This window comes from Corvus brachyrhynchos, unplaced genomic scaffold (assembly GCF_000691975.1).
Source record: "Corvus brachyrhynchos isolate BGI_N302 unplaced genomic scaffold, ASM69197v1 scaffold188, whole genome shotgun sequence".
NCBI lineage: Eukaryota > Metazoa > Chordata > Aves > Passeriformes > Corvidae > Corvus > Corvus brachyrhynchos.
The window spans coordinates 1,418,535-1,440,542 of record NW_008239647.1 but is presented as its reverse complement, the minus strand read 5'-3'; the positions used below and the strand labels follow the sequence as shown (position 1 = coordinate 1,440,542).

General features: G+C 40.9%; 1 protein-coding gene across 1 annotated transcript in view; it reads left to right on the top strand.

Annotated features, from left to right (window-relative positions):
• GLP1R (glucagon like peptide 1 receptor) overlaps positions 1–22,008 on the top strand; it is a 53,800-nt gene that overhangs the window by 11,423 nt on the left and 20,369 nt on the right. The window contains exons 4-7 of the mRNA XM_017742331.1: positions 9,188–9,297; positions 11,829–11,935; positions 15,335–15,488; positions 16,954–17,113. Coding sequence (XP_017597820.1) covers positions 9,188–9,297; positions 11,829–11,935; positions 15,335–15,488; positions 16,954–17,113 — 531 coding nt within the window. The remainder of the gene's footprint in view (positions 1–9,187; positions 9,298–11,828; positions 11,936–15,334; positions 15,489–16,953; positions 17,114–22,008) is intronic.

The window sequence follows — 22,008 nt, the reverse complement described above, 5'->3', positions numbered from 1 at the left end:
GCTTTGGGTTGGAGGGTAAGAGTCATTGAGATTGGTGTAAAGATTGACTTTGTAAAGGGAAAGTAAATCCAGACATAACTGCATCTTTAGTGGCCTCTGGTCACTATTGACAGAAAAGGTGGTGGCTCCTGTGGTACTGATGATATGTCTCTTGCTACTTGTGGGGATGAATTCCTTATGAGTGCTTGTTTGTACCTACATTCCGCAGAGGCCATATCACTGTGGAGCGATGTTCCTTTCTCCTGAAGCACATGACTTTTGGGGCCAGACGTGCTTTTGGTGCATGGGCTGAGCAGGGCTTCTTGTGGCCTTGTCGGCTGCAGGAGGTCCAGATCTGAGAGCAGATGTTCTTTGTTGATTTTGCCCCTCTTCGCTGCTTGGCTGGAGCTGGAGGAGCTTTGAGTGATGATGAGGAATGCTGAGGAATAAACTGGCAAGAAAGGAGATTTGAGAGGCTGGAGTTAGGTTGCCGTTTTAAATACAGTGGTTTTGGAAAACGGCAAGCCTGAGTAGGAGCTGAGAGAAATAGGAAAGTGTGGGGTGAAGGGGAAAGGGGGGGTCAACAGTGGGAAGGTATAAGCATAGAAGCAGCATAGAACTAAACATTGCAGCAGCAGGAAGGGTTGAAGGAATTAACCTGAAGAGGAGGACCAAGGAGGGCAATGCAGTTAGGAGAGAGAAGAATGATGTGTCTTCAGTCTTCGAAATGCATGAGATGCTTAATTTTATTTGTTCTGCTTTCAAGTATCCACATTCTTTACTTTCTGTAGATAGTGGCTAATACTTGTGGAATTATAGTTAGCACTAAATGAAGTCAGATAGTTTGAGTTAATTTTTATGATCTGTTTAGCAGGTGTCTGTGCTGAAAGCTTCCTGTTGTTTAGGATTTTTTGGATTGTTTTTATAAATATCTTGCAAGAGATGATAAATTTAGCATTATTTAATCAGTGGTTTTTTTATACCATTGTTTTCGCAGATAACCAAATACCACTAATTTCCCTGATGCCAAAGATTGGCAGTTTGCTTGCAGTGCCTGGCATTTGTTTTAGCCTCCATGTTCTGGAGCTTCTTGTTTTGCTCAGAAGCTGCATCAACCAACCAGTGTTTATTTGCATGTGTACTTCCCTCTTCCTCCTGGCTGTGCATATGTAACATACTAGTTATCTGTTGTTTTTTCTCAAAGTTTTTTTTTTCCCTTGCTTTAGCTCAGCAAGCATTATGCTAGTGATTTGTCTAGTATTTTTCCTTTCCTTTTAGCTTGTTTTTGGGGTTGTTTTTTGATTTTTTAAGGCCTTGGAATATAGACATAGTAAAATAGATCCCTTCGTCTACCCTGGGAAGACCTTAGTTTGCAGACTTCTAAGAGAACTTTTTACTGCATATTTTTTTTGCATCATTTTAATATCCTCTAATAGAATGGCTTCTATTAATTACATTAACTGATCCAATAACTTAAAATCACAAAACCTCTTTCTTAGCACCATTTTTAGAAGTTTATTTTGCATTAAACTTCCGATCACGTTTGTTGTTGCAATAAATTTATTCCAACCCACTTCTATTTATTCTGAGCAAAACTTTTAATGGTGTTTTTGGTATCTTACCAAATGTTGACAAAGCTGTGCCATTATCATAAATACTTGTTTTTTATAAGCTGCCTTCTTTTATTGCATTAGTTCACATATTTTATATAGTTCATAAACACTCTTTATTAAACCTGATGCACACATGCATGCGTGCACTTTTATGATTTTTTTTTAAGTTCATTTCAAAAAGTTATGTTAGGTGTCAGTGTGGTCTAGTGTAGTTAATGCAGCCTTTTCTTAATACAAGTTCCTCAAATTAAAGGCTTGGAGGGTATAGCTCCTTTTAGGGTAATGCTCTGTTAAAAACAATATTGTTTTCCAGAAAGCTCTTTTAATTTTTGAGATACTAACTCATACCCAGTGGTGTATAAGTTTGTGACTTAAGGAATACTTTGTGATTTGGCACGGTCTTCTTTGCTTGCATAACCTTTATTGGCCACCATTATGCAAGCAATTTTTAATTATGAAGCTATATTCTGAGATTATTTTTTTTTCCACAGACCTTATTCCTTTGCTATGAGAATGGATTTGCATGTGAGGTGTAGTAAAGGGGACTCTTCTCTGCAGGATCATTGCCTCATTAACTGAGGAAGTTTGTGTTGAGTGAGGCAAGATATTGCAGAGCTGGCAAGGATGATCTCTGCACTAGGAGAACTGAATATGCCCATTCAGAACAAATTTTGTGGCTGCATAATTTTCTTTTTGTATAAATGTGACTTTATTATGTTACTAAAATATGGTCCTTATTTTTTGGATCATCTCTTTATGCATATGAGATAAAAGCCTTTAGTGTTCATTGGGGAGCTGAATTGTTGGTGGTCTTTGAATGGACCACACAAATAAGAAGATGCTGTATTTGATATAGACTTTATTCAGTCTGCTTAAAATGGCTTGGCATGAATAATTTCACATTAAATTATCTCACTCTATTCTGTGTCCTGAATAAAACCATGGATTCTGTTGGGGAAAAAAAAAGTATGGCTGTGTACGTAGAAACAATGTTACTGGGTGGAACTCAAACTCATGTAAGTAGCTTTAGCTTAACACTTCCTAATTCTTGAATCTTCAGTGTTGTTGTGTTAATGTAATTTCAAAAGGAATGTTTTTAAGTAAGAATTTATATATATGCAGGCAACATCCCTTGGGTGATGCCACACAGCATCATCTCCATCTGCAGTGTCTGTGACTTTGTGCTTTTGGTAGCACAGCAGAGGATGCAGGGACTGAGGATTTCTGGGACAGGTGGGGGGCTGTGCAGCCTGTGGCATGGCCTGTGTTTAGCTGGATCTTCCCTTGCACCATGTGAAGGTATCTGTTAGGTCTGCATAAGGTCATGCCAAGTGGTCACTTCATGTTCTTGCTGCAGGAAGAGAATAATTTTCAGTAGTGTATATTGTTTGGGTGAGAGGTGGGGAAACAGACTCAAACATCCCTATTGTGAATGTTCCCTATCACTAGCTCCTAGCTTGAAAAAGCCAAGAATTTGCCCAGCCTTTTCCAGTTAAAAAAAACCCAAAACACTGCAAGGAAGAAGAGTGACAAGAGGAAAAAGAAAAGTAAATGCATTCACACTCCTACCAAGAGACAGACATGAGTTTGCACCCACCTAACAGCTACCTTTACATGGTACAAGGGAAGATCCAGCTAGGCAAGCACAGGCTTTTGTTTTGTTTTGTTTTTTTGTTATTACAAAAGCAGAGGAGTTGAGATAACTAATACATTATGAGGGAAGAGGAATGGTGGGAGAGAATACTGAATAAGGTACCTGTAGTTAAACTGCCTGTTGAGGTACTATAATTTCAGATGATGTGGTGGTAAGCCCAGCACAAAGGAGCACCTTGATAAATGTGATTCTTGGACAGTGGTGCAGGCTGGGGCTCTTCCAGCTCCCTGCAGGCTTCAGAATCAGGCTGTTCCCTCGTGTCATGTTTTTAGCTGCATGCTCCAAGGAATGAGTCCTGGGTTTAGGATGCCTTTGCAATAAGCAGCACCAGGGTTGGGGCTGAGTGAGACTTAGCAGCAGCTTTTACAGCCAAGAGTGATTCCTTTCAGGAGAGCATTGCCCAAGTCACAGCAAGTGACAGAACAGAGCTGCTGATGAGGGTGCAACCTCCTAATTTCTGATAAATTGTTATCCCCATCAAAGGCCAGGTTGCTCATTTCAGGAACAAGCCAGTCTGCCTTGAGGGCTGTTGTGATGCTCTCATACTGCAGAGTCGCTGCTTTATGGAGAAGATTGTTACCTTTTCCAAAACAATCCCCCTGCTGGAAGTAGAGAACGGATGTTAACAGAGGAGAGGTCTGTAATGTGTGACACAGAGCAGACAGACAAAACTGCAGTCTCTTGTTCTTCTCATTCTCTCATCTCTCTGCCTGAATAGAATTGATTGGCTAGGAAATGCTGTAATTTATTTTTACAATGAATAATGTTCCAGTTTATCCTCAGGGACAGTTGGGTGAGTAATGTCACACTGACCTGGACACCCTGATGTTGTAAAATGCAGATGAGGTTGCCTGTTTCAAACAGAGAAGTCATTCAATTTGCTTTTATTTCTAGTAAAAGTGGGGCTAATAAGGAAGAGTTTGTGAGCTTTTTGCCCATGCTCTCCCTACATAAAAGTATTCAGCTTCTTCTGGAATTTGATTTGATTTACAGGTTCACTGGATAGATGTTACTAGCTTCAGTGCTGACTCTCTACCTTTTGTCAGCTTACAGAGACTGAGTTTTGGGCATCAGTCCATGTTTTAACATTTAATTCTAATTGACACTGTTCAAATAAACTTGTGCGATTGAGCTGCTGTTTTGCAACTTTTTGCACTTAACTTAAAAAGCAAATAAAATCAGATTCCCTGTGCACTGGGTGTGGATTTGTTTGTTTATTTGCAGAGGATGATAGCCAGTTCTAGAACATAGTGGAATGATCTGAAGCATTGACTATATGGTAACAGAAAATGTAACAGGACAGGAAAAAGGTATTGCAGGATAGCAAGGAGGCAACAACAACCTCGAACCTTCAAAAAAATACTCTTCGTCATTCTGGTCCATTAGAACTGAAGCTGATCATTGTATGCTTGGTGTTTTTGACTGCATTAAAGGTAAGAGGGCCTGAGTCACTTTGCAGAATTCAGGCATGGACAAATGTGAATTGCCTCTGAGTAAACCACCTGCAAGCAAGAAGCTGAAATTGCTCAGCAGTTGCAGGGGAGGCTGTGTGGGTGCCTTCTTTCTGTCATGGCATACAGGCCACCTCCGAGCATGTCACAGTTAGTTTGCATCAGTGTCTATTAATAACTGAATTTCTTTTCAGCAATGGCATCACATGAAAGTTGAAGGAAATGAGGTTCACGGTGAGCTTTGGACCAGGCCCTCAGCAAAGACAGAGTGTGTACGTATACTATCCCTTTATCTGTTTTAGAAGGTTGAAAACCTCTGCCATCTTAAGCCATGACCAGCTGTGCAGAGAGGGAGTCATAAAATGTACATGTGAAAAAGTTGTTTTAACGTATTTTTAGGTAGCTTTAATGCAAACCATATGCTTTACTCTGAACAGTAAGAATGGTGAGACACTTGCAATTCTTGAGTCAAAACATTCCTGATTAAAAGCTAGTGGATTCCTTGAACTTTGTTGGAACTGCTTTCAGCAAGCACAGATGAGAATTTAGTAAATGAAAAGATGATCTAAAGTCTCCAGGGCTTTATGGGTTATTTGGGAGAAACACCAGAGCAGAGTTTCTGGTGTAGAAGCTGTGTTCCGTCCCTTTTAGTGAGGCAAGACTGGGGAAGAGCATGGAGTTCAGGTGATACCTCTCCTGAGCTATCAGTCATTAACAGCCTTGGCTGTATTTGGGCAGCAGCAGGTGGCTGCCTGTGACCGAGCCTGTTGCCCAGAGGATGAGTGGATGGAGGCTGTTTGCCTGCTGCTTCGAGGAGATGGAGAAAGTAGGAATGACTGCAGGTTGATGCAGTTTGGGAGGGTTCTGTTTCAAAGGCACACCTTACCGTGGTCATGCTGTGTGAAGTCTGGGCTCTTGGCACTGTGGCTCTTGGCATCTCCTCTGGGCAGCTTCTGTGACGGATCACACAGCGCTCAAAGGTATCCGCACCCCTGGGTCCTGCATGGTGCTGCTGCTGGATGGGCCCAGCTGCAGGGCATGAAGGGTCTCATGTGTGTGGTGTTCATCCATTTCTGAGCCCTTTGCAGCTCCACAGAGTTGATGCTGTGTTGGGTAATGGGGAGTCTGACACATTACTGAAAGCAATCCACTTCCACAACAGTGAGACTTGTTTCCACATTTCTGAGAGTAACCAGCTGCCTGCAATGCATCAACCCCTGTGTTATTTTCATGTCCTGCTTTCTGTAATCTCTCAGCTCTTTCATGAGCATTGTTTCGTGTATCAACCAGAATCTCAATGGTGCCTCAAAGTGGAAGTTTTCTTTTTTTTAACATTTTCTACCTCTTAAGCATTTTGGTTAATAAGTTATTCCACAGAACCAGGTGTTTATGCTCTCACATTGTGATGTGCAGTTTCATCTATTTGGAACTTGTTTGATTATTCTTTTACATTTTAAGGCTCTTCCTGGGTACAGATAGCCCAGCTGGTCTTCAGTTGCCTCTGAGTCCTGTACTGATCACCACTATTTTGGCAGTCAGTGAGGCTATGACAACCTGACACAGCTGGCATGTGACTACCTAGAAGTCTGTAAGAGCCATCCAGTTTGAGTGCTTGTGACTCATAGATGTGGCAGGAATATTCCTGTCTAGTGTAATAGCATTACATTATTTTTCCTTCATATCTAAATGAATTGCCTTGTTTTTCTGTCTGATAGCAAATTCCATGTTTCATTTACAGTAAACCTTTCAATTCTCTAATATATGCCAGACTTCAGCATACAATAGGTTTTCCTCATTATTTAAAAAGTGTTATCAATAAAAAGAAAATTAAAATGTGTCATGATGATTGGGAGAGAAAATAAATATACTGAAGCTAAGCATTCATCCCAATTAGACCTTGCCACTAAGAAATACTGGCAGAGGAGGGGAATTCACAAAGAGTTTCAGAAGATGTGAAATAATGTTGGGGTTTGGGGATTTTTTGCTTGCTTGTTTTTTAATTAATTCTCCTTTAGCAGGTCTTTCTTTTTTTTTTTAATTCAGGAATATAGTCAAATTTCTTGTTTTCTGAGATTATTCGTCATAATAACTTCATCTTATAATACTTGGTTATAGCTCATCTAATGGCAGTCAGACTGAATTTCCTAGTCTTATGACCCTCTGGACTTTAAACCTCCTGGATTTCAAGTTCATTGGCTCCAAATATGGAATATTTACTGATTCCCGATTCCTAGGGCTGCTTTTGCATAGGTGTTTTGAATGCCTTACTTCAAATTGTGACCACTAATCCTGAGAGGGGGATGGAGGAAAAATGATGTTTTCCTACATGCTGCTCTCCATCAGGTGTGAGAGCCTTAATATTGTCATGGAATCATGGAATGGTTGGGTTGGGAGGGACCTTAAATATCATCTAGTTCCAGCCACCTTGCCCTGGGCTGGGACATCTTCCCCTAGGCCAGGCTGCTCAAAGTCCCATCCAGCCTGGTCCTGAGCTCTTCCAAGGATGTCGTGTCCTCAGCCTCTCAGCATAACCTGTTGCAGTGCCTCACCACCTTTATAGTACAGAATTTCTAATCTAAATCTGCATTCCTTGAGCTTAAGGCCATTCCCCCTTGTCCTTTCACTACACGCCCTTGTGGAAAGTCCCTCTCCAGCTCTCTTGTAGCCCCTTCAGGTACTGGGAGGCTGCTGCAGGGTGTCCCTGGAGCCTTTTCTTCTCCAGGCTGAAGCAAAAAAGCCATTGAGTACCTCACAGCCTTCTCAGTGTCCTGTGCAGCCAGGTCTCCCCTATCCTTCCTGAGAGGACCCACGTTTTCCCTAGTCTTTCTTTTATTCCTGGTGTTCCTAAATAAGCTGTATTACCCTTGAGCAATATCATAGCAATACCCTGACCTAAGGAAGTGGTTGTCACTGGTGGCGTCACCAGGAGAGTGGGTACAGTTAGTGGCTGTGAATGTATGTGTTGCAGGTGCTGTACCTAACCTCTCCTTCTGTTTTCGTGTGAACATATGTAAACAGATACCCTTAATAGTAAGAAAAAACCTCCACCAAGCATAACTTAATTTTTATATCATCTTTGTATTATGTCTTACTGGTATATTCAGGATAACAATTACAAAAGCAAATAGGCTGTGCCTACCAGAGCCATTATCAGTTACCATTTAGCATACTCATTAAAAATGTCTCATTAGAATATTAATGTCTGTATTGTTTTATTAAGTCATTCATCACTTGGAGAACCTACTAGTTGTCTGCTGCTGGCAATTATCAAACAGATTAGCAGTTGTCAACTAATGTGTAAATAACCTACTGGGATGTTAGAATTTCAAATAAGTTTTAAAATTTTCCCACTGAACAGAAATGCCAAATTCTGATGAGTTCTAGTTTGCAGTAATAAGGGGGCTGACAACAGGAGGAAGTTGCAGCAGGCAAGGTTAACTTAGCTTCTTATACCTCAGAATATTTGTGTAAGTGTGTTTTTCCAAACATTGCCTGGGTAGAGGCTAGCCCTGGCTGAGGGATTGACCCAGCATTGCTTTTTGAGGGGTAGCTTCATTATATAAAATAGGTCAGTTTACTGGCTCAAAAATGTGATTAGTTAGAAACTTCCTTTGCAAAGCAGCTCACACTGTTACTGTACTACAAGGACACTTGCAGGTTGCTTGTGTACACAACTAAGTTGTTAGATTTCCCCAGAACTCCAGGCACTAGAGAGGGAGTTTCTTTTCGTACGTGGACTGAGTGCTCCTTTCCCTTTGCATTTTTTGTTTTGGTGCTTCAGTCTGATGTGATTTTACTATGGACCATTTCAATGTACTTGCTTTTACAAGATCAAGTAGCTAACTGCTCCAGTTAATTTATTGCTGATTTTGTTATTCAAACATGTAGACAGAAGGAATAGAAAGAGTACATGGGTAGTTTAGGAAAAGATTTATGGCTTTGTTTTGTAGCACAGATGTTTGTGTAAGAAATTACATTTTGGGAAGCTTGTGTTAGCATTCCTGTTCTGAGGTTTCTCTGGATCTGCATGCTTTCAGAAAAGAAAAGGTGTGTTTAGTCTTTGTGCAGCTTCTTTTCTATGTAAAATCTATCACTGAAGCTTAACGTTCCCAGAATTTGCGTGTCTCAAAATCTAGTATTTCACCGAGCTGGAGTTTATGCACGTTACAAAATCCACACAAGGATAGCAGCAATTATTTCAGTCTCTTGTTACTGTGGAATGGTCAGTGACTGTCCTGGAGCATGTCCTGGAGCCACCTGATGCCTTGGTAGCTGCTCTGGGGCCCTGAGGACAAGCAGCAGAATGTTGGGGGCAGTCAGGGAGCCGGTGCAGCACTTGCCCTGCCATGCTGCTGGTTCCCCCTCCAGCCAGGAGAGCGATGGGTGAGGAAGGAGCGTTGCATGGAGATGCAGACCACTCTGTGAGCCTTGCCCCTTGGTTGAGCAGGCTTTCCTCCTGCTGACCCTGTGTCTCATTTTGCTCCTGGCAGTGCTGCATGGGCAGGTGTACCGCTTCTGCACCTTGGAGGGGACCTGGCTGCTGAAGGAGAATTCGACCTTGCCCTGGAGAAACCTGTCTGAGTGTGAGCCCTCTGACCAGGTAAGTGTTTTTCCCGTTTTCCTCCCATCTTGCAGCTGTTGCTTAGGGCAAAGCAGAAGAGAGGAAAAAAAAATAATTGTTGATGCCCATGGATTTTTGTCCTGTCAAAGTAATCCTCACTGACTCACCTCAGTGTGCCTAATGGTAAGGGACATCAGGTCTCTCCCCTTCAACAAAGGGAACATGGAGGGTAGACAAGAGCACATTTAAATGTACGTGAGAGCCAAGAGAAGTGACTCAGGTCATCCCAGCTGCAGTGCAGAGCAAGGAGCTCAACTGCAGGAGTGACCTAATGTTATTCCTTTGCCTTTTTTCCATTGTCACATCATTATAATAGTGACCATTTGCTCTCTCTGTCTTGTTAGCAGCTATTAAGGTGATTAAGATGAACTGAACTGAAGGATATTTGCTTTTTCACCTTTGGGCATGGGGCAATCCCTGCCTTTTTTTTTTCTTTGGCTTTTTTTTGTCTTTATACCTTCATTTTCCGTGGGTAATGGAATTAGGCTTGTCAGTGTTATTTTCTTGCCCTTGTGCTTTTTACTCTGCAGGGAGCTGAGATGCCTGGCACCAAATGAAGGAGAGCATAGGGATTTTCAGAGGATTTTTGACAGCCATTGGCGTCAGCCGCTGCACTGTGTGCGTTCCCATGACACGTGATACCACTACTACTGTGAACCTCCAAGGGCGATGCTTTTCCTTACAGAAATTGAGTGCACTCTCTCTATCCTGGGGTACTGGGAACTAGTGCATTACCTAGATAAAACAGTTCAAGTTTATGAAAGTCCCAAGAGCTGCAGGATCTATGCCCTCTGTAGTTCCCATTGCTCAGTGCCTCATTCTTCAGAAGGAATAAATGGCTGCAGACTAGGAGGAGATTGGAAAAGATATTTTTCTCCAAATACTTGAATTTTAGCCTTTTCCTTTGACTTAAAGCTGTATTCCTTGTCCCTTTTGTGTTCTGTGCTATACCAGCAGAGCACAGTGTGTTAATGCCATGTGTAAGCCTGGTCGTTTGACTTATCCTTGCTGGCCATTATGATTTCTTCCAGAGCTGAGTTGGGACATGCCAAGGAGTGAGATACCTAATGGTAACACTTGTTCCTTTGGCACCTGCCTCCACTTTTACATGAACTGATCTGGTTTCTGAAACCCTGTGTACATGGTGTCACTCCCTGAAATGTGAACAGCCCTGTTTGGTTTTCCAGCTAATGTATATAGAGCCCCATAGTGACTTTGGCTTATGCATCTGGCATGTGAGAACAATAAGTTGTTTTTATAAGTTTGTCATGTGTTCTATTACAAATGTAATTAAAATTCCAAAGTGTTTGGTAGCGAATCTTTAAAAATTTAGGTGTATGATGTCATTTTCATCTGTGTACATGTTTTAAATTGTCAGGTTTTAGTAGTTTGCCTAAGCTTTGATACTGAAGAGATTTTCCTTTTCATAAGGCAGCTTTCATAGCATTCCCTTTAAAGCATTATCCTAGCAAATCTCTGAGGTACAGCCTGTATGTTCACCTTAAGTCCTCCTGGCTGTGCAAAGTACATCTCAATAACTGTATCTAATTTATGAAGTACAAGGAATGTGTTCCTTTGTACAGCACAGGTCTCAGAAGTCAATTGCAGAGTTAGCAGCTTGAAGAAGGGAAATAAAATCTTAGACAAAGATACATGCTTAGAGATTAACTAGAACAGTGAATATGAATGTGCCTCGGAGCGTGAGCAGTAAGGGTGTGTTATTATTCAGAGCTGCCTGTACCTTTTCAAGTAATTCTCTTCTCTATAAGGATTTTGGCCAGAATTTTCAGGCAAGGATCTCAGTAGTCATGTTTTAGTGAATCTGACAAGAGCCCCCACTGCTCTGGTCTGCACCAGGTCGCTCCCTCTCAAGCAGTGCTGCAATACCCAGGTCATGAGATGCTGTTGAGCTGTGATTTGTTCCCAGGAGGTTGCATAGTTGAGGCAGAAGACAGATTATTTGAGGGGCAGAAGAGGGTTTAGCTGTGTGTATGCAAGGCATGCTTTGCCTCCACATCATCAAATAGGACCTGGCTTGTTGCACTTCTAAGTATACGTGAGCACTCCCCTCATTACCGCAGTAAGGAGACTTGCTTGAAGTGCTCGAGTCTGAAAAGGTTAGGTCTGCTGTTTTTACTGCAGGTCTGAGTTGTGTCTTTGCTTCCTGCCATCTGTTTTAAGACTTGCTTGTGTGATAATTCATATCTCTCCAACTTTATTATGAAATAATGTCAGATTATCTATTTTTCTAGCTAGGCTGCAAAACTCAACTATTTGAGCGAACACCTGGGAGCAGCTGAGGAATTAAGATTAAGTTTTTATTTCTTTAGAGCATATGGAAAGTGGAAGACTGATTTGATAGGTGCATTTAAACTTGAAAGTAGGAGAATGATTTCTGGTTGTCATTAAGAAAGTTAGAAAGTAGCTGGGAGAAAAGAACTGAAGGCCATGAGCTCTCTCTTTTCCCCCTCCACATTTTTGTTTTTCTTTTCTTCTTTCTATGCTCTCAGGATGCACCAGAAGAACAGCTCCTGAATTTGTCCATCATATACACCATTGGATATGCTCTTTCCTTCTCTGCCCTTGTAATAGCAACTGCCATTCTTCTTGGATTCAGGTAACTGGTGAAGCTTTGAAGAGAGTGGAGTAAAGGTTTTATGTTTTTCTATATGACAATATCAGACTTTGACAGAAACTTTTGGGGTTTTTTTTCCCTCCTTTCATCACCTCATTATTTCTCTATCTCTTGTCACTTCTGTGTTCCTTCCTAAAATAATTCCTTCTCAAAATGCAAGTAAAATGGCCAAATTTTTGCAGTTACCCATATTGAACATGTGGAACAGGTACTTTTTATTAGTTGGAATATTTTGTTAGGCTAGCTTTTATTTCAATGAAATTTCCACTGGGAGAGGTGGTAAAAGAGAGATGCAAGCGTTCCTCCATGGTGTCACCTTGCAGATGAGGCACAAGTCTGAGAAGGGCAAGGATATTTAGGAGAAAAATTTTCACCTTGCCTTGCTTGGAGTTACACAGAGCATAAATCTCAGTCTGGCCTTTATCCCAGCCCTCACATGCAAGGTGTGCAGAAATGGATTTTTGACACAATTTTCATTTTTGGAGAACTTTCAGAAATTCTTATTTCTTTCACAATATGGAAGAGAGTCTAATTTGAAACTTGAAACATTTATGTGAAATAAATTGCTGTCAGCTGGCCAGAGTGACATACTGAGTTCATCCTGGTATGTACCAACAAATGCAATGGAGCATTTGAAAATTTAGATGCTCTTGGTTTCACATGCCAAAAATACACTGTGTGTGTTTGGTTAAAAAAATAAATAAAAAAGCCCCAACCAGACCAAAACACAACTTTGGATTCTAATAGGGGTCTTTATTTTTTACTCTGTAAATGCAAGACATGTTGTGATTCCAGCCAGATTTTCCTTCAGTTTGGGAGTGCTGAACACAGGAGGCTGATACTTAGAAAACACAAAGATGAGATCCTGTTCTGTTGTGGGAAGGACGTCCCTCTGCTACGAAGTCCTGCTCCTTGCTTCTCTCTACAGCCAGGTCCCATCCCTCTTACGTACTGATGAGGCTGCCTCCTAAAAGAGTGTAGTCTTCCATCTCCTGGTACTCTTATTTGAAATCAAGTCAGGACCTTTAAGTGCTCTGATCCTTCAGAAACTTCCTTCCCTGACTGAAGAATTATCATTACCAGTTGATCATTTGCTCTGGTGCCTGTGCTACACTTTCAGGAAGGCAGTCCCTTTCCTTTCTTCCCTTATGCATTTAAAAAGGTCAGTCATGCCTTTTAACTTCCAATTTCCAAAACTAAAATGATGCAAGCCTTCTGATAGTGTACCATACGTTTTAGCACTGTATTATCCCTGTATTAGAACTGTATTAGAAGCATAGGTGGGAAATATCAAGGAAGTTTTAAAATGACTGCAGAAATCCAGAGACATGCTCACCCTCTGTGAATGCCATGTGATAATTATGATTTGTATGTGTTGTACCTGTGCTACTTTGGGACCTTTCTGAAAAAACACCAGATGGTCTTGAAGTCTCCAAATGTCTCCCAGGATAACTGTTTTCTCCTCATTTCACCCATCAATGACACTTCTTGAGTAATCTTAGCAGCCCAGGGTCACAGAGCACAACGATATACTTTTTGAATGAAGGAAGAAAGGATGTTTTCTGGCAGGGAACAAAGAGCAAGTTTGTCACCAAGGGCTGGTAGGAGAGAGGGAATTTGGATGCCCTGACTTTTGTGGGGTGATGCTTCAGCATTTTTTGCTTCAGCTGTGAAGCAGGGACTGGAGAAGTGAACGCAAGTGTGTGCTTCTCATTTTGAAAATGAGGTTCCAGGGTTGTGTTAGAGGTACCAAGAGTCTTGTTAAAACTATGCCATCAATCCATTTTGTGTTCTCCTGTCTAAGTTGTTTATCAGGAGGCAACTTGGTCCTGGATTGCATGAAATACGAGACCTACCCCTATGTGAAATGCAGTTTCTGGATTCTGGCTGGAATCTCTGCTCTTCTCCCCAGAGCTGCTCAGCCTCAACAAATGGGGATCAAAATCTAGTTCAATGGCATGCAAATCTGATGGGCCTCTTTAAGTTCTTAGACTGCAGAATAACCTTTCTATTTGTCTTTAAAGATGATACAGCAGAGGAAACAGTTTCTCTCTAGAGTCCTATTTTGCATCCTCCAGAAGAAATGGAAGGAAAATCTGTAATTTCAGTGGTGGAAGCTGAATTAGGCCCATAACTTCATGACTCAAACAATTTGAATAACTTGCATTGCCTGTAGCAAAAATACTCAGTAACTACTTGCAACCTATTTTCTTCAATTGCCTAATTTACATAACTTTTTCAATCAGATTGAAATGTGTAGCAGTTCTGAAGGGTAGCAGCAAATGAATTTTGAGTTTAAGGAAAATAAATATTAATAATAGGTAAGTTTTGAAATAAATTGTGACTTAGAAGTCCCAAAAAACTACAAAAAATTCTATCTGACCTATGAAAAACAAGTTGTTCTTTAGTGCAAACCTCTAACTTTCAGACCAAGTCAATTTTTCTCCCAAAATTTATAGAGCTGTAAAAACCAGACATTTAAAGTGTACGTTCACTGAAACTTTTATTGGAATAATTGCTGATTACCGTGTGTTACATCTATCTTTTAGCATCTTAAAAGTCATACCCAAAGTAACTTCCTTTGAAGTAAAGTGTGTACCCTTGCAGAGCTGGAAGAAAAATGTTTGTGAATAAGGCTGGTAAAATACTGGCAGCACTCTGCAACTGGATGCCATTTACATGACTGCAGTTACTTTTGCTATCCCTTAACATGCTTTTTTTGAGAAGTAGCAATTTTATTGTCTTTGCAGTTGGCTGCTGAAGTTCAAGAGGATTTTTTCTTTGGTTTTTTTGTTTTCAATTCTTAATGCAGAGGTGAAAAATCTGTTCCTTTTACTTCTACAGAAAGTATGTTCGATTCTCCCAGGAGGCAATTTGAATACAGATTTTTCTCTTGTTGTCAAGGGGTAATTTGCAGGTGATGTTTTTTCATTGCGGGTTTGAGCACAGCCAGAAGCTGCACTGCACACCAGCCCTGAGCTTTGCCAAGGTAAACTTGTGCAGTGACATTGGGGTCAATTCGAAGCAATTAGCTTCAGCATTATGCAGAACTTGACTTTTTTAGTCCTTTCAGATAAGTCTTCTGAAAATGACTTTATTTTTACATTTTATAAGCTTTTGAAATATTTTTTTCTTAACACACCTATCTTCTTCCTTTCCCCAAACATTGGCTCTGTGGGCTGAAGTTTTGAATGTGTTTTCCTTGATAGTATTTTCCTCCCAAAGACAGTTTGAAATCCCTACAGCCATTCTCAAGTTATGGGGTTTTCCTCTGGTGCCTCCTGATTTCCTACAGGGCCTGTTGTTCCTTTCTCAGTCCTGTGTGTGATGTTGCATCTTTTATGTAGGTAGTGGATCATGACTAGATTTTTATTTTTACAGACATCTGCATTGCACGAGGAATTACATTCACCTGAACCTCTTCACCTCTTTTATCCTCCGGGCTATATCTGTTTTTATTAAAGATTCAGTGGTGAAGTGGATGTACAGCACAGCCACACAAGAGTACCAGTGGGAAGGACTTATAGCCTTCCAGGTAAGGGCAGACACTGTGGCCTTTCTCAGGATATTGGAGTCATCACTGTGGTGTGTTTGCATGACAGCAGGTCATGAACTTAATTCTTCAGCTGATGGCATGACATGTTTCTCTAACTGTGGGAAGTTTGCCCCCACTAGACAGAGGAACAAGAAAATATATATATATATATATGTACACATATCTATATATATACATACACCAATGCCTGTATCTTCTTTCTGTGCTGAAGTTTCATTTCTTTCTAGCAATGACAAGAGGGCATTTATTTTCCTAAGCCAGCACCTTCTTGTGATAGAACTGTCCATCTGGTCTAATGACCAGATAAGTTGGTTGTTCTTGTTCATCTCTATATAATCTCTTGGTGACAGGAAAAAAAGGAAGCATCTGATTAAAATGTGAATTTGAAAGCGTTTGGAAAAGCTTTAGAGGAACAGGCTAATTAATACTTCTAATTGATGAGAGAGGATATACAACTCTTTTGTAAATATGATGAAAGTGTGCCCTTCCCCATTTGGATTTGGAATGCAAAATGCACTTGAATCCTCGAAGAAAGGTAGCTTTATTATCTGTATAGCCCTTGTAATTCTAAAACATGGGTATGGCATTTACTGCTGCAGTACAGGGTTGGAGCTGTAAAGGGAAACTCTCCTGATGCATCCTTAGTACCATCCTTTTCTGACACTGCCTAAGGCAGAAGTGCTAAAACGACTTAGTCAATCTCATATGATGGTTGATTTTTTTTTTTTTCTCCTCTGCAATGTATCGGTTGCCAGAAGATAGCATTGTAAAACACAAATGGTTTGGAAATATTTGTATTGGATTGTCAGTCATTTCTTCTTTCCAAAAAGCATAGACTTTATGATTTTACACACGGTTTACTCAAAGTGGTTTCATCAGGTCTGATGGATATATTAATTAGGTAATTGGTTTTCATACTTATCTAAAGCCCTGCTGATCACCTCTGTAATTTATCAGCAATGAGAGAATTTGCACTTAAATGGGGTGCACTGGGCAACATTGCTGTTCTATGAAAATATCCTTTGCTTTGGCAAATAGTCAACCCTATGGCATCTACTCTTTTCTTTTTAATAGAGAAATGCTCAGCTGCAGAATAGAGTATCAAGGAAAGGGAAAGATTCACTGACTGTGGTTGACCGAGCACCTTTCACTTGTTCTTTCATCTGTATTTGTGCTTTTCAAAATATAATCCATTGCTTATTGAGGAGAAAATACAGAACATGTACTTATTTTTTTTAAAGGAGTAATGCTGTTGAAAGCATCTGTCTGCTGTGTATAGCACCTAGTACCGGCTTCTGCCCCTTCAGTAATAAAATACATGATTAGTTTAGCAAGCTTTTTTTTGAGCAGCAAGAGTAGGAAAGAGAACCAGTCTTTTGGGTTAATATATTTTGATTCTCAGTCTCTGTTGCATTAATTTGGGCTGTGCTTTGTTCCATCACAGGAATCACTCAGCTGCCGTTTGGTGTTTGTGATGATGCAGTATTGTGTGGCTGCAAACTACTACTGGCTGCTGGTGGAAGGCATGTACCTGTACACACTGCTGGTACTTTCGGTCTTCTCTGAGCAGAGGATTTTCCGCCTTTATCTCTGCATTGGCTGGGGTGAGTTGATTTTTCCATTTGTCCGCCTGTGGCTGCACTGGCAGATGTATAACAGGAAAAGTCGTGTGTCTGTCCTAGTGCTGCCCAACTTAAGTCCTGCACTCTGCATTCCCTTTTTGTTCCCAGTCCCTTACCTTGTTTGAGCTGGAGGGTGTGCTCACAGCTCCTGGATGCTCATGGCACAGAGGCTGTGGGACACTGCAGAAACTCACCAAACCAGTGGCAAGCTACTTTTCCTGCAGGACATCAGCTTCCCAGAACACATTATGTGTGGGTGGTTCCAGCTGGGTGTGGAGTTTTCTGGGCTGCCCTGCTTCATCTCCTGAAAGTTTCCCACTGCTTTTAAAGACATCTTAACTACTTGTGGTGCAAAATAGCAATGATGCTTTGCATCTGGGCCAGGACAACGGTAGAGAAATGGTGGCAGCATGAGGCAGGGTGATGCAAAGGGGCTGATGAACAAGGGGGTGCTAGCTGGGAGTTGTCAGGTTGGCTAAGTGGGCAGTGCAGGTCAAATAGGGATTTTCTGGGAAAAAATGGTCAGGGTGCATGTGCCATGGGCATGTGTGTGCTTGAAATCAAGGACTGTGATGCCCTGAAATCAGTTGGTTGAGCAAAGGTCACCTTCTGTAGAAATGCTAAAGCTTTCTTTCACTGTACAGCTCACCTGAAAATACATTACAGTTTGGGATGAATCCTAGTTTTGGAGTGATCTTGCATGTACTTTTATTGCATTCTCTCCCTTCCTCTTCACTACCCTCCCCTTTTGGTGGAATCAGGCCACTTTTGGAAAGATGAAAGTAAATCCAAGTAAATACTACAAGTGCCTTCACAGATGCTCATTTGAACATTTAAATTGCTTTGACTCTCCTCCTCTCTTTATGGAATTCATTTGTGACTATTTTAGCAAATTAGTTCACTGGAAAAAGGCATATAAATGTCTTACTGTAAATTACCCAATTCTACTGAAAATCGATATATAAGGAGGAAAGGCTTTTGGACATATTGATAGGATTAAATATATAAATGCAAATAATAGCAGTTTCCTCCTGGAGTTTTATTTAAAGTTCTGTATCTTCCATATTCTTTTATCTTGGGCATGCAGCAAAAGCAGCACCATTTTGTATAACATTTGAACTATATATGTTTTAATCAGACCCTCAATTCAATTTAAAAAAAGGGGGAGAGGGAGCTATCCTGAAGCACTGACTGAGGTCATGAAAGGAAATGGAAAAGAAATTAGAACAAAATTATATCTAGTCAAATCCTGAGGGGATTGTGTTCTTTTGAAAGAAAGGGTTAGGCTGCTTTTGGTCTGAATCACTTTTATTTAGAGTTTGTCTCCTGCAAAAGAAGGCAGAAACAGGTGATAATTATTTTGGTTTTGTTCTTCCTTTACAAAGCTTGTTTTACTCTTGTATATTGAATTTCTGGATGAGTTTGTGGAAATGAGCAGCAATGCAAGAACTTGGTACTAGATATATGGGTTTCATCCAAGCTTTCTAGAAAAGCTCTGTCCGTGCCATTCAGTTGTTATCTGTACAGTTTCTTGCTCTTCCATATGTGTCTGCATGTGCAAACCTTGCCAATGATTCTCCACCTTCAAATGGAGAAGCATCTGCTATTTCAGTGCTCCCAGATTAGTTACACCAGATAACACTTTCATCTCTTACTGGGGGGAGGATACGAAGATTTTTCCCTTTCTTTCTGCTTCTTCATTGATGATTCCATTTTTTGGGTGCTCAAGTCCCTCACCAGGTGACTTTCTGCTGTAGGCAATGCTCAGAAGATTTTGATTTAATTTGATTTTTGAGCTGCGTGATAGCCTCAGTGTAATGCTGAGGCTTCAAAGAGAGACAGGAGGTTCCTGTTTGAACCGAGAGTGTTCTTCTCTTTGAAATAATTAATCAACTGTAAAAAAAAAAGTGGAACAAAAATAAAATATTTATTTGTTTGTCGGAGCTGATTTGATGCTCTGACCCTTTGTTCTATTAATGAGTTGTCTTCTTACAGGATAATTTTTTAACTTGTTCATTTCTCATCATTTGATGAATATTTATGTATAAAAATTTTATACTTGAATTGCTCAAAAACATAGTCACTTCATGTTGTTATTTCTTACAGTTATAACTGAAGTCTGTGAGCACTCAGACATACCAGAGTCTGCTCTCCTGAATTCCAGGGTACTGAGCTTGATGTGCACCCTCCTCACTGCCCTAAGGATCTTGAATTCCACCATCTCATGGTCACTGCAGCTAAGGCTGCCGTTGAGCTTCACATTCCCCACCAGCTCCTCCTTGTTGGTGAGAACAAGGTCCAGCATGGCACCTCTCCTCACTGGCTTCTCTGTCACTTGGAGAAGGAAATTATCATCAGTGTGATCCAGGAAACTCTGGGATTTCTTATGCCCTGCTGTGTTGTCCCTCCAGCAGGTATCAGAGTGGTTGAAGTCCCCCAGGAGGATCAGGGTTTGTCGCTGCAAGGCTGCTCCTGTCTGGCCGCAGAAGGGCTTCCTGCTCAGGCAGCCCACGAGAGACTCCCCCTATAATGTCACTTGTGCCTGTCCTCCCTTTAATCCTGACCCATAAGCTCCTAGTCAGCTCCTCATCCATCCCCACTGGTAGGAGTGTGGATGCATTGATGTACCTGGTGAAATGCCCTCCTGCTCTCCCCTGCCTGGCCTTCCTGAAGAGCCTGTGGCATTCTGTTCCAACACACCAGTGAGGAGCTATCCCACCATGTCTCTGTAATGCCAATGAGATCATAGCAGGTACTGGCACTGGCATCCAACTGGTAGGAGTGGGGTAGATTAAGGATCCCCTTCCCCAGCAACTTTAGTTTAAAGCCCTCTTCCCAGGCTTGGCAAGCCTATGACTAAAGGTTCTCATTTCCTTCTCTGTCAGATTCATCCCACAGTAGACCAGTTGTTCCAAGATATTCCAAATACATTTTTGCTATATGATAATACTAGGTCAGTTCTAAAGTCAGTTATTAGACAGTAGTCCATTTATTATGAGTCCAAATGAGCAATTACTCTTTGCTTTTGAAGTGTTTATAAAGGTAAAAGTCTGTTTATCTTATGTTACTGTACTTAACAACACCTAGAAGTTATAAAATCTTGATAGACCTATGGAAACTAATATAGTTTCATAAATTGGGAGTCATTTATACTGACATCATGTATATTGATAGGATTCTATAAACCTTCCCTATTATTTGTGAGGTAACTGTATTCCTAATGGCCACTTCCTTGCTGAGATTTCATGCCATACTAGACTTTGAGATGGCAGTGTTGCATTTTTCCTATTTCATTTAATGTTGGATATGTCCTGCTTATGTCTTCTATTTCTTTGTCAAAGCAGACTTTCATACATTTGTGTCAACCTTAAGTTCCACATATCTTACTACAAAAACAATTGTCTAGTCCATTTTCAATGCTGATGGAGGGAAAAAAAGGGAAAACCACTTAGCAGCATCAAACCCCCCAAATTTTTAATAGGCTAATGGACAAGCAGGTAGGTGAGAGGCTTCCTTCACTCTGGGGGTCAGCACAACAGCAGCTAAAACAGATGTTGATTCACGTAGTCATTTATGCTTGCAGAAAAGAGAATCTGTTGCTGCACACTGTTGGTACCTGGTGCTTCCTTGAGAAATCCTTGCCCATGGATCTCACTTTCTAGAGAGAAGAAAACACATTTGTAAGAAGGGGGTGAAAACGCCCAACCTAACTACAGGGATCAGGATCATTACTTTTTTGTTTTGTTTGTTTCTCACTATGTGCAGACTGGTCTGAGTCAGTGTCCAGGACACCAACCCAGCGTTCATCATGTCTGAGCCCAAGGGAGGAGTTGCTGAGCCTGACTTTGACTCTCAGCTATCAGTGCTGTACTAAGTAGTCTCTGGAGAAGAGCAGTTTGTACTGTAATGCTGCAGTATCAGCAGATTTTAGTGGAAAAGGGACCTGTTCACATTTAGGAGTAGGGAGGAGGGAAGGGGGAAACAACAGGAACATCCTACAGTGACTCTGAGTGACATCCAGACGGGAAGAATGACAGGAGAACATTTTCAGCACTCAAGGCTAAGAAGAAAATGCTAATAAACAGCTAAATATTCTCTGAGCTGCTGTGGCAATTTTACACCTAGTTGCACTTGCAGCAGGAAAATTGCCATAAAAAATAAATAATCTGCTTTCTTCCAAGCTTTGGCAATCCAAAGTTGCTCTAAGGAAGAATACTTTGAGGAATGAAGCTATTAAAAGCAGGAATCCTGGTTAGGGCATCAAAATCTACATCCTGATTGCAAGGAAGATCTGACTGGAACAGAGCCAGTAAGAAACCTTCTTTTAGAAGCCCAGTATGAGCTCACTGTAGCAAAGGATGCATTCGTTGCACTGACCTTCTTTTCTGTTTTCAAATGAAAACTGTGTTTCAGAGAAGGATGTAAAAATAGGTTTTGTATCCAGACTGATCTTGGTAGGAAGTACATGTCAGGAATTCCACTTAGTTGTCTTCACTCTGTCTTCTAGATTCAACTCTTTTGTGTTTTTCCTTACTTCAGAAGAAAAACAATGTTCCATCTTTTCTTCTCACATCTTTAGTGCTTTTACTCTTTGTAAATCTACTAATATTTGTTTTTCATTTCTTTCAGTTCCTCATCACATCATTCTTGCATTCATTCATCAATCAGTTGATCAAGTCAAAGTTTCTTGGATGCTTTCTGAGAGAAAGAGGAATGGAATTGTTCTGACAGCAGTAGAGTCCTTCTGGTTTGTGTGCCTGATTGTCTAAGAGGTTGAACTTACCGCATGTGGAAACAAGGGATGTCAGGTTACAGCTGAGTTACTGAAAACAGACCTAAAATGCTGTGTTCAGAGTATGTCCTTCTTTAAGTGTTTC